The sequence below is a fragment of the Chelmon rostratus genome, chromosome 12, assembly GCF_017976325.1.
Source record: "Chelmon rostratus isolate fCheRos1 chromosome 12, fCheRos1.pri, whole genome shotgun sequence".
NCBI classification, from domain to species: domain Eukaryota; kingdom Metazoa; phylum Chordata; class Actinopteri; order Chaetodontiformes; family Chaetodontidae; genus Chelmon; species Chelmon rostratus.
Window position 1 is genome coordinate 21,851,351 of NC_055669.1, and position 19,016 is coordinate 21,870,366.

The following is a 19,016-nucleotide window of genomic DNA, read 5'->3' on the forward strand; positions in this document are numbered from 1 at the left end:
GAACCAAGGTGACTTATTTTGGCAAAGATTTACAAAGTTGCTTTGAAAACCAAGATATTTTGTTTTCCGTGTAATTCGATATAAATAATTAGCTAAAATGTTCATAAACATTAAAGAATAACAACCCCGAACCAAATCGGCATGTCCAAGCTTTTGTTAAAGGTTTACATTTACATATGCATTAGAAGGTATAAACACCAGCCAAATGGACATTTCATAAAATAAATGATGTGTTAACCTTTATAAAGCCATTTGTGACAACTTAGAAACACTTTTTTGAGGGGGTCTGCAGGGTAAAACCCAGGCAATAGGTGTCACAGACTGCCACACAGGGCCACAGTACCAGAAACTACCACAATATTTTATATAATGTGTATATACATATATAATATGTTGCAAGATATAGTTTACAAATTTCCAAGTAATATAATTTCTCAAAAACGCAATAGTGCCAAGATTTAAAAGGACCAGTGAGTGTAACTAAGTGCATGTATTCATACTGTTCTTAAAAACAATTTGTACTTTACTCAAGTATTTACAATTTATGCCAGTGTATTCTTCTACTCCACTCCTTTTCCTCCCCTTCCTTTTTATTTACAGTGTGAAACATATAATGATTTTATAAAATAAAGCTCTGTTACAAACTACCCAACAGCACATACGCATTAGGGCCAACCCAACCAGCTGCAACATACCGCTAAGATATTATGATATTATGAAAACACATACATAATACATACTGTCATAATATAACACTGCCAGGAAGTAATTCTACAATGAATACTTCAATTACATTTTGTACTTTTGTGCAAATACTTCTGCTTTTACATTAGTAAAATTAGTAAAAAATTTGAATTCTCAGCTTTCACATGGGGTATATTTACTGTGTGATATTGTAGTATTCCATGATTCTTTGTAGCAGTTTGCCTTTTTTCTCCCTCAGTAGTACTTTGTGGAAACTCCTGATACTTCGGGCTAATTTGATTGGTATTCTCTATTTGTAATACATTTTGTGGTACTTTGGGATATGCTTTGTGGTTGTTTGCAGTGAACTAGTGGTTTATATACTCTGTATTGCTTTTTGGTTATTTGTGGTAATAATGTGGTAGTTTTAGTTTCTGTTCTGGTATAATTTCTGGTTATTTGTGATAATCTGTTGTAATTTTGGTGCTGTAGTAGTTTATAGCATGTTGCAGCAGTAATTTGTGATACATAATGTGATGAATGTGCTACTACTCTCTGAGACTTTCTTGTATTTTCTGCAGCACTCACAGAGGCTCTGTGTGGTGCTTTAGCTTGTTTCTCAGTATTGTTGTGCAGCATTGATGCACAGCTGACACAGCCAACGGAAACAAGCTGAAATGAGTTAAATTTTAGTACATTTAGACTCAATTTCTTGTTCTCAGGGTGAGAGGCACACATGGATCAGTCTACGCTCAGACAAATAGCACACAGAGGGAAATAGATGCACGGTGCAGATATACTGAACTGATTTCCCTACTCAATCAGCAGAGGCGGAGAAACTGCGGGCCTCATACAGAGAGAAAGCACAAGAGAAGGAGAGACACTCAGGAAGTTAACAGGGGAAGTTTAGTGGTTTCTTGCGTCATCACTTTATGCTGCTACTTGTGTGCCGATGCAGAGTGAAGGTAGGAACACTCGCTTTTTAACTTGTTTATTCCCTCATGTTTCGACCCTGAAACTCCTTCCCAGAGGTGGACGGGCGGGACGGGATGGTGGACAAGAGGAGAGCCGGAGCAGGTGTCAGGAAGACGGAGGGGGTGGAGGAGTGAAGTTTGAATGTCTATCTAAATGTTCAGGCTTTGACGGTGTTCGACTTCCGCTGCAGTGAAAGAGGAGGCCGCGGTTGTCATGACATGCGGGCAGGGAAGGCAGAACCGGCCTGTAAGGACCACGGTGCTCAGGCTGAAGCGGGGACCGGAGGTTTGAGTGGGCCCGCCAGCCCCGAGCGCGATTATGGTGTGATTGGAGAGAAAGATTCAGAGGCTCACTTCACTGAATAGGAGAAGTAGAGAGGCAAGGGTGTGGCCTTTCATTCGAAAAAAAAAGATTGGGTGCATCAGGGGGAAGTGAAGAGCCACATATGCACGCCGAGGATTCAGTGCAACTTGTTGTTTGATGTTAGGCGAGATTGTTGTCTGCGACGTGAAGCTGATTTGCACCAAGAAACTTCTGTTATTTCTGCTTTTACAGGGAGGAAAATAAACCTAAACTATGTCCTAACGCTCCAGCTTTTACAACCCCAATGCAACACAGCGTACAGAGGAAACAACCTGCACCAACAACATGCACTGAAGCAAAGGAAACAGAAGCAGCAGCAGCAGCAGCAGCACGGCGAGCTCTCTGAAATGCACGTCGCCTCTATGAAGCCAGCATCACATTAACCAAGTTGGTCAACACATCCAGCAGCCACACAGACCGTCAGTCAGCCTGACGGTCGCACACAGAGCAGCTCGGGCCGGTCTGAATGTGAGGAGGAAACAGCCGACAGGAAGAGATGAGGAGAGTTCGGAGAAAAGGAGGCAACAAAGAGAAGGTGTTTGGATGTGACCTGCTGGAGCACCTGAACGCCTCCTCTCAAGAGAGTAAGTGAACAGACTCACACACCAAACACCATCCTGGACAGATAAATAGCAACACAATATGTGTATAGATATGAACAGATGTCCTCATTAATCTGGTAAAATAGAAATATCTCCCGATGTGTTTTTGTGAATATTTAAAAACCACAAATGTCACCTTCTGAAAGGTCCGACAGCCGATGAGAGAATCACTCAACAGGAATAATGACGACTATTATTTGATCAGTGTCACTCAGAAAAGACCTGCTCATGCCTTTTTTAAAAATATATGTTCAGTTATTTCTTTGCTGAGACTCAAACCGCCCTGCATGAACCACAGCAGGTCAAACGCTCGACCTGAGTAACTCTTGGTTATCGTGAGCCTTGTGAGTAAATACAACCCTGATTCGTGCTAGCAGCTCTGTGAAGCTTTACTTAGACACAGCAGTGCTCCGAGCTAATGTTAATGCTACATTTTGATGTTCACAATTTTACTTTTGTGTGTTAGCATGCTGACATTTGCTTGTTAGTAATACACATGAAGTTCAGCTGAGGCAGATGGGAACAGAATTGCTTTTGTGGGTGCCATAAACAGGGGTTAAATGAATTTGACCTGATGGTGGCACTCTATGAAATGTAAGAGGATGAGCAAAGTTATCACAGTTTATGCTGAGGGGAGCAGGGGGATGTTTGCACCAATGCATCCAATAATTATTGAGACAAAACCACAATTAGGAAATTCATGGTGGCGCTCGAGGAAACGTCAGAAATGAACTAAAGTTGTTAAGATTCAACCTCAGTGGACCATGAACGCCTGCATGAAGCTTCAGGCCAACCCGTTAAAAGGTTGCTGAGATGTTTGAGTCTGGTTATAAAATCTGTAATTTACAAACTTGTATTCGTGTAAATGAACATGTGTTGATGTATTTTGTCTGAAATGGTTTTTGGCACGTTACACTCTGAGCTTTGATTATGTTGTAACGTGACACTAATGCATATTTGTACAATGCATTTTGTACATAACACAGTTGGCAACCATCAGGAGATACGTGCACATCCATAAATTATTATCAGATGCTTTTTAACACACCTGCACACAGCTCACTCATCATCAGCGCTTCTTCTATTCTACATGGACGTGATGTTGCCACAGCTAGTCTTCCTCAGGTGTGCATGAAATCGCCCCTCACTGTTTCCTACAGTTCCTCAGGTCTTGCGATGCTGCAGTGAGTTTGTCGAGACGCATGGAATCGTGGATGGAATCTACAGGTTGTCCGGAGTGTCGTCCAACATACAGAAACTCAGGTACGGCTGTCTGTGCGTGCAGCTCTTTGAGTTTGGGTGTCATGTCGATTTGTCCTAAAGCGAGTCTGTGTTCACATCCAGGGGTGAGTTCGAGGGCGACGGGAGTCCAGATCTGAACAAGGATGTGTATCTGCAGGACATCCACTGTGTCAGCTCGCTGTGTAAAGCTTATTTCAGAGAGCTGCCCAACCCTCTGCTCACGTACCAGCTGTACGACAAGTTTGCTGTGAGTATCTCAGATGTGAAAACATGTCACATACTTTCCCCCCTCATGTGGTCATGTAGTCTGTTGGACTGATCACAGGATCACTTAAGTAAAAGTACAGAAGTGTTGTACTTAAAGCATCAGCATTAAAATTCTCAATGCAGAATAGCTCCTTTAAACATTTAATATTATTTTAGATTATATTCATCTGTTTTTAATAATTAACTGATTATATATTAAATATTATACTTAAATTCTACTTTTTGAAGAATATACTTAGTACACTTTGTGCTATTTTTGTCACCTACAAGTATACTTAAGTGTACTTAATTAGTCCTTGAGTATACTTGAAGTGTAAATTGGCAAAACGTTTTACAAACTGGAAGTGTCCTGAAGTCCACCAGTGATAAACACACTTGCAGTACAATTGGATCATATCCCCAATGTGTTGGAAATATACTTAAATATACTTAATATGTATGGAAATTAAAGCAAACTTTGACTAAACATGCTAATAGTGTATTACAAAGGACTTGACAATAAGCATACTTCTAATAGTATAAGTATTTTAAGTACTTTGAAATACCACTTTAAGTATTGCAGAATTAGCGTATTCCCTTTTAGTACATTTAAGTGGGATGCAACTATTTAGAAGAACACTTTTTATAAAGTATATGTCAAACACACTTTAAATTAAGCACAAAGTAAAAGAGTACTCTTCTATACTTAAATCATATTGCTAATACACTGAAGTGTACTACTGTTTGACCCGGAGTAGTGACGTATTGATCCAAATACACGTGTGTGTTGCAGGAGGCTGTGGCCATCCAGCTGGAGGAGGAGCGGCTGGTAAAGATCAGAGATGTGTTGAAAGAGCTACCAAGACCACATTACAGGTAGAGTCCCAAATACTCCTGTTGAAAAGCTTTAAAACCCGTCACGGCTGCTGGAAGTAACCGGTGATTGCCAGCCTGCCTCTTTCTCAGCATCCTGTAAACAGAGATTTTAGTGATCTGGAAGCCAGGTGAGGAAAGGTCAGGGATTGGTTGGGAATTACACTGTCACTTCCTGTCCATCAGGACTCTGGAGTTTCTGATGCGCCATCTTGTCAGAATGGCCTCGCATTCCTCAGAGACGAACATGCACGCCAGGAACCTCGCCATCGTCTGGGCCCCCAATCTGCTCAGGTTTGCTGTCATCATCATTATTAATATTGTTATTATGCTGTAAATTATTAGAGGTTTTCTTTCTTCATTTGCCTTTCATTCATTCATTCGTTCACTCATTCATTCATACTCTTCCAATCTGGTTTATGTATGTTAAGGTCAAAGGACATTGAGGCGTCTGGCTTTAATGGTACAGCGGCCTTCATGGAGGTCAGGGTTCAGTCCATCGTGGTGGAGTTCGTCCTCACACACGTCCCTCAGCTGTTTCCTGAACTAGGTAGCACACTCACCTGATCATAAGACCGAACTGTTCCACCTCATTTATTCTGCATGAAATGCTGAACAAATCTGCCAGTCACCCAGACCCGCGCTGTATCACTGACTTACATCTGCCCTGTTCAGGTCTATCAGACGAGAGAAGGAAGTCCCTCCCCTCGCCGTCAGCTGCTTCCAATCAGGAGGAAGTGTTTTTTAAAACCGCTTCTACTCAGCCTGTCCCCAACTTCGGAAATATCAGTCCAGGAGACGGCCCGCTACCCATAAGACCGTACCACGCCATCATCGAAGGCACAGACAAGTGAGTGGGCTCGTTCATTTATCTGACAGGCGTTTCATGCAGAGGTCAAAGGTCAGTGATCATCAGCTGGTACATCCTGTGCTTAGAAAATAAACAGGTTATATGTTTACCAGGCAGGCGTTTAGAGACGCCCGTCTCATGTTAGGACTGAATTAAGTCTGCAATATTTCTGGTGAAATAAGGCTTGTTTCATTTCATTTTTTCATATCCCAAATCCTTGTGAATGTTTGTGTCCCGTCCAGGAGGAAAGGATCTCTCAAAGGCAGGAAGTGGATGTCCATCTTCAACATCGGAGGACGATTCCACGACCAACGACGGAGGCACAAGCACTCAGGCAAAGGTACAAAACCTTATCCTGGTTATTAGTCCTTGTAATTCCTCCCACTCCTGATCATTTCCTTTAAAGGTAATAGATTTAAGGAGTACGAGGAAGAGGAGGTAGAGGAAGAAATTACTGTTTAAAATATAAAAGCTTTTGTTGCATGACTAAACACAGTCAATTTGATTTCTAACCGACTTGTTAGGTGAAAATAATGATAGTAATCTGTCTTTAATGGGAGTTTTAAACTTCCTGTGTACTTTGCTTCTTTATCCCTGCCCCACTTTTACATTTTGTCTTCAATCATTTTGTTTCAGACAAAGAGAGATCTGTTCTGAGACCAGCAAGGAGCATGGACTCCCTCAGCACCCCGTCCTATCCAAACGAAGGTGCTGCTCTCGTCACACATTTCCCTACTTATAAATAAACACTGTAAATATTCCAACATTAGAAGAACTAAACTAAAACTGAACTCTGCACACACACTAAGGAGAAATATCAACATGTGCTGTATGTGTAGTTGGTTTGCTTTGACTGACCTGTGGAGCAAACTCATCTCAGTTTTGTTGAAGGTCAGTTCACCCAAAATTGCCAAAATAAAAGCATAGATAAATAAATAGAAATTAACACTTCATGGAGAAAAGTCCTATTTTGTGCCGTTTTATGACGCCCGACTGAAACTTCTGCAACCTACAAGAGCAGAGGGAATTAAATGTTTTTTCTGTTGCACAAATAATTTAAAAGAGACAGTTGAAACACAAAGAAGGACTTTCAGAAACGATGTACCTATTTACCTGAATCCTCCGCTGTTAACAGAATAATAAGCCCACACATTAAACTTTTTTGTTAAGATCCAGATTCAGAGTCACACTTTAGACTGTTTCCTGTTTGATTCCAGGTTCCAGACGTACTGCCCAGCGCCCCCCTTCCAACATCTCCACGTCTCCCCTCGTCACCTCCTCCCCTCAGCCTGGCTTGGATGTCACAGTGTCCACCGGTGCCATAGGCCGCAGTGAATATGCTGTAACCTACCGCAGGGGAACTGGGTTGGTAAGCGGGGGTACGGGGACCCAGGGCACCTACACTGCCCTTGACCCTGAAGGTTTAGGGGTCACAGGCAATGAGACTGTCCAGTCCAGATCCCCAGGACTGTCCACCAAAGCAGGCCGGAGAGCAGCCATGCACATCACAGGGCCCACCATGGTTACCGTGCCCCTGCATATCACCTCTAACCTGGCGTTAGGGGTGCTGCAAGGGGGCGGGGGCGACAGGGTCATCCATCGCAGCCGGGATAAGGATGGAGGGGACAGGGTGGAAGGTAAGGAGGAAGGAGAGAAGGTGGAGAGGAGGGAAAGCAGGGGGATGGAAAGGAAGGTGGAGGAAGGCAAAAAGGTTGAGGAAGAGGAGAAAAATCACACGGGGAAGGAGACGGACAGAGAAGAAGTCACGGATGTAGGAGGGAATACAGTGGCAGGTGGTGGTGAGGAGGAAGAGGGCGGAGGAAAGAAAGAGGAGGAAGAGGAGGAGGTCAGAGAGGAAGGTGGATGGAAGCCGGAGCTGGTGATGAGTGGTCAAGGCGTGTCCAGAGAGCAACGAGCCAAATGCCTGACCTGCAACACCGAGGAAGACAATGACGAAGATGCCCTCGTTGAGAACAAGGACGTTGTCGAAAACGATGAATACATGGGTAATTTCACCGTGAGCTCCTTCATCATAAACACTCCAGCTTTAACTTATGATTATTTCCAATATCAATTATTTATTCTAGCGGCTCCCATCCTGAAATCTGAGAGGTCACATGATCATTAAAAAGATAAAAAGATGTTTTAGCATTGGCCATTAAAAACCCTCATATGAAACGATTTGAGAAGAAATACAGTGTTGCTCCATGTTGACGTTGCTTTATTTCGACGGGTAACATACCAAAAAGGTTGGGAAACAATGGCTTAACCTATGAAATAATTAACAATGAACAATTAGATCAAACTCAGAAAAGCAAATCCTCATATCTGAGTTGCTGGAACAAACAGGAATTCAGCATTTTTGCTTTATGATTTAAACCAATAATTCCAATGGGTGACCTTTTCTGGAGTCTTTTGGCTTTTTTCTTGCGATATACGACAGAGTTTAACCTCTTAAAATGCTCACATCTGTGCTCATATGTACCATCCATCCATCCATCATCTATACACCGCTGAATCCTTTGCAGGGTCACGGGGGGGCTGGAGCCTATCCCAGCCGTCTCTCGGGCGAAGGCAGGGGACACCCTGGGCAGGTCGCCAGCCTATCACAGGGCTACATATACAGACATACAGACAAACAACCACGCACACCGCTCATTCACACCTACGGACAATTTAGAGTTATCAATTAACCTCAGCATGTTTTTGGACTGTGGGAGGAAGCCGGAGAACCCGGTGAAAACCCACGCTGCACAGGGAGAACATGCAAACTCCACACAGAAAGACCCCTGGCGGGATCGAACCGGGGACGCTCATATGTACCATCTTAGTTTATAACCAAGGCTTTGATTGATTATGAAGTGTAACATGCAAAAAGGCTGTGAAATAGTGACTTAACACCCGCAAACCAAACCCAAACTTTAATTTGCTTTCTTCTAAAAAAAAGAACTGCTGCACTAAATAATATTTTGTCAAAATAACACCAGGTGTGATGTGACTGTTACACACCATAAAACTGGATTTGAAACATTCTTTAAATCCATTCAGTTGCATTTATTGTCTTCTACATGGATGTACGTGATGTAAGCTCACCTCTGATCATGGCCTGTGCTTCATTTGCAGACATGAAGGGGGTGCAGCCCGCCGACTGTCAGCCAGAGGTGACTCAGCATGGCGATGACTGCGTGTTTGACACTTTAGACGTCCTCAACTCGACTGAAGTGGAGGGGGACGACCTGGGGCTGTCCGGCTACGTTCAAGATAACTTTGAATTCCTGGACCAATTGGACTGCAGCGTCCTGGACCATATGGACTGCAGTGTCCCCTATCAGGTGTGTGTTGTTTTATCTGAACAGGTGAGGTTTGAACAATATTTGACGGTGGAAACTATTTCTTAATAAAAGGATTGCAGAAAAAAATAAACTTTTCTCGCTTGCACTCCTTTTCACTTTCTGTCTCTCTTTACCCGTCAGATGAACGAGTTCTCCGTCGAGCCTCCTGGCCACTCAGACGATGAGTATGAAGTAATGGAGCAAGCTCCCCATCATCCTGCAGACCTCCAGCCGCACCTGCAGCCTGGCCCTGAAGGTCACACCCACAGCCAGGCAGAGCTGAATCCAGACAGGCCGCCCAGCACCGACACAAACAGCCGACACACTAAATCCCTCAGCTTGCCTTACATGACCTCACCTGTCTATGGCTCGGAGGAGTCTTGCTCTGAGGAGGAGGAGGCAGGAGACGACAGTGATGATAATGATTACGACAGTGAGGACGATCAGAGCATGTTCATTAAAAGCCTCCCCTCTGGTTTCTTACTAAACGACTGGACCGGGCCTGAACCAGAACCTGATACGCAAGGCAGTTGCACTCTTGATACAGTTCCTGTGCATCAGCTGCAGGTCTCTGAGGAAAGAGAATACCAGCCACTGAACCCTGAATTTCCAACTGCTGGAGACCTGGAGCAATTAGAGGCGAAAGACAACGAAGAAAAAGATGAATCGGAAGAAAAGGAGACAACAAAGAAGGAAGAGGAAGTTCAGCAGGAAAGAGATCAACCGGAAGACAAGAGGCAAAGGTGAAACTGACTCCTGTTTGACATTTGAATGTATAACAAACCTCTTCTGTCATGCAAGTGCATTTCTGTCTGTCATGGGCTTTACTGTTAAAGTATTCAGCACTGAATGCACCTTAAAAGCTGCTTTGACCAGCCTTTTATACTAACAATGGGTCAAATGGTGCTTTTAGTGATGAACCCACAAATCATGTAGAGCATTTCAGCATCTTTCCATTCATTTTCTTAGTTTTATAGCCTAAAACCTGAAACAGAGGAGGAAGGAGATTAAATATTGAACCAGACCCCCATGGACCATGACTCCAAATTAATACTAATGTTGCTCCGTAAGTGCTGGGTGTGCAAATGGGCAGCTTTCTGCTAACAGATTCGACATATCAACTATATAAGTTGATAATATGTGTGATACGTTCAAAGTTGTGTTTACAGAAACTTCCAACTTTCCAAGTTAAATTCATAAGTGATGAATGACACGCTTGCCCCTGTCAGTATGCTGCTCTTGCTGCCGCTACCTTACTTGGTCTGGTGTGACCAGTAACAGGTGGACTCAGTATATCTTAGCTCATGCAGACAGACATTACTGTGTAACTGACATTACTGAGTCAGATTGTTCAAGCATTTTAGCATTCATTCCGATTATCCCTTATAATCACTACCAGCAAAAGTAACATAGTCACACGTTAAAGCCGTTATACGCAGAATTTACTTTTAAATACTGACTTTGGCAGCACCCAACAGACAGATCTTCAACCAGTTGTCTGAAGCCAGATATCTCTTCCTATTTCTTTCTACTTATATGTGCCTTAAATGTTTCTATCTGTCGTCCATCTGCAGCAAAGAGACACCTGAAGGTTGCAGCGTCGTGGGAGATACTCAAAGTGAAAAAGAGCAACATCTCATGTCGGAGGCATCAACACACTGCTGCGCCAACCATCCACTGCCGACCAATGACGAGTCAGTCACGACACGCCTGTCTGGCATAACGGTCGAGGAGGAGAAGGAAGTGGTTCAAAGTGATTCGGTTTCTTGTGTCACACCGGAAGAAATTGTTGATGCTCTGTTAGAGGAGTGCAGAGGCTTTTCTGTAAGGGCAGCAGACCAGCTCAGAGGGGACAGTGATGAGGGAGAGGACGGGAAGGTATGCAAAGAGAAAGAGGATGTATGTCAAGCAATGGTTGTAGAAATTAAAGAAAATGATGAGAACATGTGGGAAGAAACCACTGAGGAAAGCGATAAAGAGATAAAACATGAAGAAAAGATGCAGGAAGAGCAGGATAGTGCAATATGCAGGACAAGCAATGAAATTTGGGAGGAACTTGAGGAGGTTATATGTGATGTGATAGAGGATGAGGAAAGTAAGCATGTGGAGAAGAAGCATGCAAGAGGAAGTGTTGTCGTGGAGAAAGATGCAATGGAAGATGTCAGATTTGGAGAGGAGGAAGAGCAGATAGAAAAAGTTTCAGGAGAGGAAATGATGGACGAAGGAGGGACAAATGAGACCAAAGTCAGAACAGAGGTAGAGGAGGAATCGTTGGAGGTGAATGAAGAAAAGCTCACAGACACAGAGATGCAGCAAGAGTTTGAGGAAAAAGAGACAAACCTACCAAAAGCAACTGAACCGGATGAAGCAACTCAAGGGAAGTGCGCTGTCAACGACGAAGCACAGCAACATGACAGAGAAGTGGTTTCAACAGAAAACGAAAACAATGATAACGAGAGAGCTGATGACCGAAGAAGAAAACCGCCAAGTGGAGACAGCAGCCAGGGAGGGGTCGGAAGGAAGGTGGTCGTCTCCAAACATCCGAAAGTTTACCAAGTGAAAGCGGTGCCGGTCGTGCCTCCGAAGCCGCAGCACTGCAAAATCACCGCGCTGAACCTCCGGCAGCAGCTGCAGCAGAGGGACAGAAGAGACGCCGAGAGAGGGAGAGACAGCTCGCTGAGGGTCCCCACGGAGCAGGACAAAGTCTGTGCAGGAGAACAGGGCAAAGACGGAGACGACAGAGACGAGGGCCAGGGGAGAAAGGAGAAGCCAATGCTCAGGGGAGGGGAGAAAGAGAGGGAAAGGAGGAGCGATGGGGGCGAAGGCGCCAGCCGACACAGTCCCCTCAGCATGTGTTTTGACGAGGCTGTTGCCATAGCGACCATGAGGCGGGAAAAGGAGAAGGTGTGCGAGAAGGAGAGGCAGAGGGAGCGAGGAAATGAAGTACAGTGAACGTGTTTTTTTTGGCCTGTATATTGATTTAAACTGATATGATTGTACAAACTAGCTGTCAATGTGTAACATAACGGGCTGTAATCTCCCCGAGGATTTTCTTTCAGTATGTAGTAATGTAGTAAATTACAACAAAACAACAGTATTGTGTCTGCAGTGCTACTAAAGATGTTTAGGTGATTTTTTTTTCGGCCATGCACAAGCTTGATGTGCAGCCAGGAAACAAATACGTTTTTCTAATAATATTTTCCAGAGGAGTTTTCCCCTTTATTAGACAGAAAGCTGATCAAAAATGAGGGAAAAGAGACGGGGAAAAACATGCAGCAAAGGCCTCTGGCCAGACGAGAACCAGCACTGATAAAGCTCTGTGGTCAGCATCTTAAACCCCATCGGTAAGCTAATAAATATCAGCCATTGTGCTACCTGCTATTAAAAAAAAAAACAAAAACAAAAAACACAAATACACGGATGTGATTAAAGGTGAAGTGCTGCTGAAACATGTTCAGGTTGAAATATTTGACAATCCTTCTGAATAAACTGATGTTTCCATACATAGGTCTTCAAAACATAACATCCCATCATTTCATCACAAAACTTCAGAGATTAGCCTTAAATCCAGCTCACTCATGTTTGCACTCGTCTAATTATTCAATACTTTGTAATTATATAAAGTATCTGTATGTTGACGGTATATGTAATGGTGGATTTGAAAGAGCAGGGCTGATGAATGGAATATGTCATTTGATAAATATGATATATATAATGCATAAAAAGCAGACATTCGTCCGGATTTTGTGAATAAAACATTTTTCCAAGATGGTGCCCGTTCTTTATTAAATATATATGTGTTGTGTGTACTGTTTAATTTTAATTTTTAATTTTTTATTAGTAGACATTTACTTATTAACGACTAAAATTGGACAGACAGAGCGAGAGATTTGTAATACATGTTTATTAGGAGAGTTACGTTAGTAGCCATTACGTCACATCCGCCCTGTAATTTTCCCGGAAGTAAATCAAAATAAAACTGTTTGGAGGATGCTTTGCCTCACTGCAGAAGCCTCAGCTGTTTGATAAAGCTTGAAATTAGCTTCTGCTGTGTTTTTATTTCCCCTCGGCATGATGTCTTTCCCCTCCTCTTTTGGTCCGCGGGTCGCAGCCGTCATGGACCGGTTAGCCAAGGCTGCGGTCGCCGAAATAACGAAGCTGATGGAGGACGGGACTGTGGTTCTTCGCCTGGAGATGCGACGGAGGGACAGTGAGATTCAGGAGCTCAAAAGAAGTTTGAAGCTGATGGAGGTTGCACTCTGCAAAGCTCAGGAAGCAGCCACAAGCCGAGCTACGGAGGTCACTCAGGAGCAAACAGCAGCCGGGAATCAGGTCCCCCAGCAGGGTGAGACAGCTCCCACATCTGTGTCTGTGGAGAACCGTTACACCAAACTTGAATCAAAAACTCTGAAATTCAGGTTTTGCTTTCTGATACACAACGAGACGGTTTCCTGTTAAATTAATCAATTTTAAACACAGTGTTTCTTCCTTTAATCCACGAATTACTGAACACAAAGTAATAAAATTGGGATAATGATGTGGAGAAACACAAGAAACCATGAAATCTGGCAGTATTGACCAGAAAATTGTTAATGACTAACTTAGATCATTAAGGCTGCATCTGTTTGATTAATATAAAATTATAAAACTGTGAAAATTGTTCATCATGATATTATTTGACTAACAGTCCACAGCAAGTGGACATAAGATAAGATAAGATAAGATAAAACTTTATTTATCCCCAGCCGGGGAAATTTGGTCATTACAGCAGCATGTAATAGCAGCTGGAAAGAAAAATAGCAACAGAGATAGAGAAATTCAAAAAGCAAAATACAAAATAAAAAGTTGACTGTATATATATGTACATATTATACAAGCAAAAAGAATTTTGGACTAGATAAAGGAAAAAATATATAGAAAAAAATATGCATTGCCACAATATGCTGTATGTATGTATGCTGCCTTCAGATTAATGATAAATAGTGTTAATGCCATTGCACAGAAGAATAAAATATACAAAACAGTAAAAAAGCATGTAGCATAGCACAGAATATAAAGGAAATATGTAATATTGCACAAATGTAAAGGATATGAGCATATGTTGGCATAAATGACGAGGAAAAAAACTGATTACATTACAACATCAACACGTGTCATGCTCTTCCAGACATGAACCCCTTCCAGTAAACATATTAGGTAAATAGCCATGGGGCTGTACCGTTCTACTGAGCAACTAGCCAAGTTCAAATGTCCTCAATTAAAACCGTTACAGGAGAATAGGCCACAACGAGCACCAGTCAAACCTCTAACTGTGGAAAACATGATGGAAGTATGGAGTTTCTGTCTGTTTCATGTAATAATTTGAGGAAGGTTATGGTCTCCTCATCGCTCCACACAGGGCTGATGTTTTTGCATCTACAGTAAAGTGATAAATCCATTTCATTTACTTGCATTTTGCCTTTATTCTTACACAAACTTCTCCACCTCCACCAAGCATAAAAACTTGATGGATGGAATTGCATCTCCCGTGCTCTTGCTTTGTTGTTTGCATTTGGTGGAGTCAAACGTGTGTGCACCTTGTATTTTCTCTGTCAATTGCAGACAAAAAAGAAGATCAGGAAACATGCGCAGTGTATCTGGAGCCAAAGACTGCTGACTCGCCACAGCCTTGAGCAGTGGAGAGCCGTGACGTGAGGCCAGCACTGAAACACGAGCCGGCAGATGAACTTGCCATCCAGGAAGCAACAGACAACACTGCAGCAGCAGACGTCTGCTTTGAGGCGGCGGAGCGAGGTGACCCGATCTGGCCTCCACCTGCTTGTAACATGTTTGAGAAAAGCTCTGTTGCAATGCAGCAGCACATTCAGATTTTCTCTCCTCACGCTGAGCAATACGCTGCTCAAAGAAATACAGAAAGTTCCTATAACTCTTTATCAACTGACGCAGAGAAAACTGCAGACGATTCTTTAAATGTGCCGATAAAAGTAGAGGTAGAGATTCGACCTATGTGCATGGGAAGTGCATCTTCAGAGGCTGTTCACGATGAACAGTTCAGACAAGCTTCACACCCTGCAGTCCACCAGGACCCGTGCTTGCAGTCGGCTTTGCGACAGGCCGGGCCATCGCTAGCCCAGCCTCATGCACAGAGGTCTGCAGCAGATATGTCACCAAACTCACAAGATCACATCCTCAGCAGAAATAGCGTCAGAGCAAAAAGGCTCATGAGTGTTTGGAGGACAAATCAAAAACTGTTCATCTGCTCGGTCTGTAACAGGGGCTTCCCCCGCTTGTCTCAGCTGGAAGAGCACAAGGCCACCCACCAGCTCTTCAAACCTTTCAGGTGCCTCGAATGCGGGAAATCTTTCACGCAGAAGACCCGGCTGAAGACGCACCAAAGCGTGCACACGGGCGAGAGGCCATTTAGTTGCAAGATCTGCGGAAAGATGTTCTCGAGGCAGGACAACTGCCTGAGACACGAGCGGTTCCACAGCGGGCTGAAGCCGTACAGCTGTGGGCAGTGTGGGAAAAGCTTCACTGTGCTGGGTAACCTCAAAATGCATCAAGAGATTCATCTGAAGGGGAGATAGTGCTCAGATACTGAGGCTCTCAAGGACACTGATTTTGAGAATTTGCACAAGTCCTTATTTATCTCGCCAGTGTACTTTGATGGTTTTAATGCATTGAGTGGGCAACAACAGGCCAGGAAAGAAGTGATTGTTATATTTATTAATAATTGTAACCAGTGCACACATTAGAAATGCAGACCAGTTTTCAGATTTACCTGTTCATTTTTCTCTCAGTCAAGACTGGGCAATGCATCTCCTCGTTCCTTATCCTGAATCATTACGTGTTGTGGGATTTATGACCGTGCACAGTGCTGTAAGTGGAATGTCCCAGGAAATGTTTTCCTGTGTCTGTTGTGTTGGGTTGCAGGTGAACCCAGGCCTAGTCTACACATACTCCTTAAAACTTAGCTTTTTCTTTGCAATTTGGCCTTTCGTCCACACATAAAACGCAGTTCTGGGTTTCTGATTGGCCAACATGACTTTAGGGTGAGGGTTATATCACCACCTGCCGGCAAGCAATGTCTTGAAAAAAACTCCATATGAAAACGCAAAAACGCAGCTGAAGTGCTGTCAAAGCATCCCAATCCAACAGGTGGCCGGCTGCCTGTAACTAGAGGTTCAGTCATTTTTGATCAAAAACCAAAAATTCAGTTTTCCCTGTCTACACGTCAACACTGCAAACAGAGATTCTGTATATCTTCACCCTGGATCCTTCCAAAAGTTTTCCAAAAGCTGTTTTCAGTGACCTAAAACTGTGTTTGTGTGTGGATGAAAGGCCAAAACACATCGAGAAAGCTGCATGTAAAAAAATACCCGTATACATGTGGACTATGCACAAAAATACGATGCACGATGCACAAAAATCTTATCTTAGTGCAGCTGTGGCCTCGTTTGTTCAGCCTTAAACTGAGTTGTGTTGTTATGAGGGCACAAACCTGTTTGGTAGAGGTTAAATGCAGCTCTGGTGTGACAAATGAAGAGTTTTTGATTGATATTTTGTCAACCAGTTTGGTTTTTGAGCCTTGCGGTTTGTGAATGGTTAAATGAGTTAAGGTGCTTTGTAGCAGTGTAGATTTAAGTGCCTTTGGTACACCTCTGTTGTTTGGCCTGGTGACTTCTGGCTGTTTTGTTGGATGTTTTGAAGGGAGCAGCATTTGTCCCCAATTTAGATGGCAAACCTATTCGTGGTAATTCAAGTACTGGTGCATGTAATTGGTGACTGTGGCTCAGTTGGTAAGAACCATGCTTCCCCTTTGTAGGCTGAAGTGGTTGATCTCAATCAGAGAACAAGCAGTTTGTTGTTTTTACCTCATGTGGTGGAGAACGTAAGTGAAGACGATGTCTCTGGAGCATTTGTCTCGTTTCCGGAGGCTCACCAGTTTCTGGTGCACAATTACCCACCACAAGCATCTGCCTGAAGACTAGTGTTGAGACTAGTCAGATAGTGAATGGAGTTAGTCAGGAGTGTGGCCATCTGTGATTATGCCATTGTACATGTCTAACCCTTGCATTCATGTTTTTGTCTTGTGGATTTGCAATCTTAAACAGTGCGTAAAATTAGAAAATCAGTGCTCTTTTTCTGGTCTTCTGCTGTGCTGCATTACTTTGGCTGAGCTTGGCATGCCTCAGTATGGTTAGGCATGTGGTAGAAGGTGAGGAACTAGACTATTAGTGGTGAGGAAGTTGCCTTAAATGTTGATGTTTCTGCAGCTTGGTCCAGCAGCTTTAGTGATATAAGCACCACAGCTCATGTTTGGTTCTGTTGCTGTGAGCAGTTGTTGTTGCAGCTTCTCTGTGTTCTGCGTCTGGAGACGACTCGGTTGGCTGGTGAGCCTTTTGTGCACTACTTTAGGGCAGCACTCATGTCAGTTCAGGTTTGCATACATTTGGTAGCTGGACTTCTGTGACGATGGAGCATTGAGTTTGCCTTGTCTAGCTGCGGTCCTCGCTGTCAGACTTGTGCTGAGCATCCTCAGATCAGCGTTTTGATGCGGGCTTTGGGTTGGGCGTTCCTGCTGATCACACCCATTACTGTTTTGTTTCTCACTTTCCTGACAGAACCAGATGTATATTTCGAGGTGGGTACTGTTTTACATTGTGTCCGAAGGATATTCATACAGAAAAAAGCATTTAACTGTGCACTAGTTTTGTCATGCTATGAGTACTTACTTGCCGATTCACTGGCTTCTCTTAATAGCAGTTATCTCACTCTTAAAGGATCCAGGGTTGCTGGTTGGGGTGTTGTGTTCCTGGATATTGTTTTTCTGTGTCTGTTTTGTTGGGTTGCAGGTGAACCAGGGATACAGCTGTGACTTACCTGCTCTAACTGCTAATTCAAGGCTTCTGCTCTGTAAGGTTTAAAAGCCTCTCCTCCTCCCAGCAGCACTCTCTCTTCCACCCGGTTTGGTTTTGTTGTATTTAATTTGTCTTTAATTACCTTTTTAATGATGTAAATAAACATATTTTCAGTTACAGTTCTTGTGTTCTCCCCTTTGTTGAGCTGGGTTGCAACAACAGTACACAATGATTTTTAGAAGTGCATTGAACCGCTCTGTGTGACTTCTCATTAATGTCACAAGCTGTCACAGCTTGACAGTTTCATAGGATACATAGTTTTTTCACAGTAAGGATAACGTCCCTCATTATAACATAGGTTTATATTGTGTTTTGTTGTAAAAGAAAAAAAACTACACAAAGGGAATAATTTTCTAATGACCTTTATGTCTTGTTTAACCTCCTCAGACCTCCAAAATAATTCACATTACACAATCTGTAAAGAGAAAATCAGTCTCAGACATTGAGACGGTGACGGCGACACCAGCTTATGTGACTTTGTATTACAGGCTCATGGAAAACTGTTTGGGACTCTCTGGTATAATACACAGATCTGTTCGTATGTATGGTCTCTGATGGATGACAGATTTATATCCACTCGCAGCATAGATCGACATGTCGGCCAGCTGCTTCACCAAACACAAAGTATTTGTACCCTCAATTTTTTCCCGGAGTTCATGTTAATTTTCATAATGATGCTTCCAGTTAGTTCCACACAGTTTCAGACAGAGAGCAAAGTCATGCATTGATTTTTTTTCCTGGCATCTGATTGGCCAACATTTTAAACAGTGCTTATGTGGACAGGATTTTATTTTTCGAACAGAGGAGGAAAAAAGTTTTGAAAAAATACCAGCAGAGTGTGTATTTCATCTAAAATTACTTATTAGTATTTTGTTAAATGTGTCTGTAGAGATTTGTTTTTAAAAATGCTTATTTATATAAGTATAAC

At 43.0% G+C, this 19,016-nt stretch overlaps 1 protein-coding gene across 2 annotated transcripts; it reads left to right on the forward strand.

Annotated features, from left to right (window-relative positions):
* Nucleotides 1-1,603: 1,603 nt before the first annotated feature.
* On the forward strand, nucleotides 1,604-12,936 carry si:dkeyp-68b7.12. 2 transcript variants are annotated; one of them, XM_041949883.1, is made up of 14 exons: nucleotides 1,604-1,649; nucleotides 2,215-2,606; nucleotides 3,785-3,887; nucleotides 3,969-4,113; nucleotides 4,906-4,988; nucleotides 5,172-5,279; nucleotides 5,417-5,535; nucleotides 5,661-5,835; nucleotides 6,078-6,175; nucleotides 6,472-6,543; nucleotides 7,053-7,841; nucleotides 8,959-9,167; nucleotides 9,309-9,910; nucleotides 10,742-12,936. In XM_041949883.1, the coding sequence occupies exons 2-14, from the start codon at nucleotides 2,519-2,521 to the stop codon at nucleotides 12,117-12,119; spliced, it is 3,969 nt and encodes a 1,322-aa protein (XP_041805817.1). In that variant the 5' UTR covers nucleotides 1,604-1,649; nucleotides 2,215-2,518; the 3' UTR covers nucleotides 12,120-12,936. The 2 variants fall into 2 exon arrangements, with proteins under 2 accessions (XP_041805817.1, XP_041805816.1); XM_041949882.1 differs by lacking the exon at nucleotides 1,604-1,649 and having other exon boundaries at nucleotides 1,694-2,606.
* Nucleotides 12,937-19,016: the final 6,080 nt, after the last annotated feature.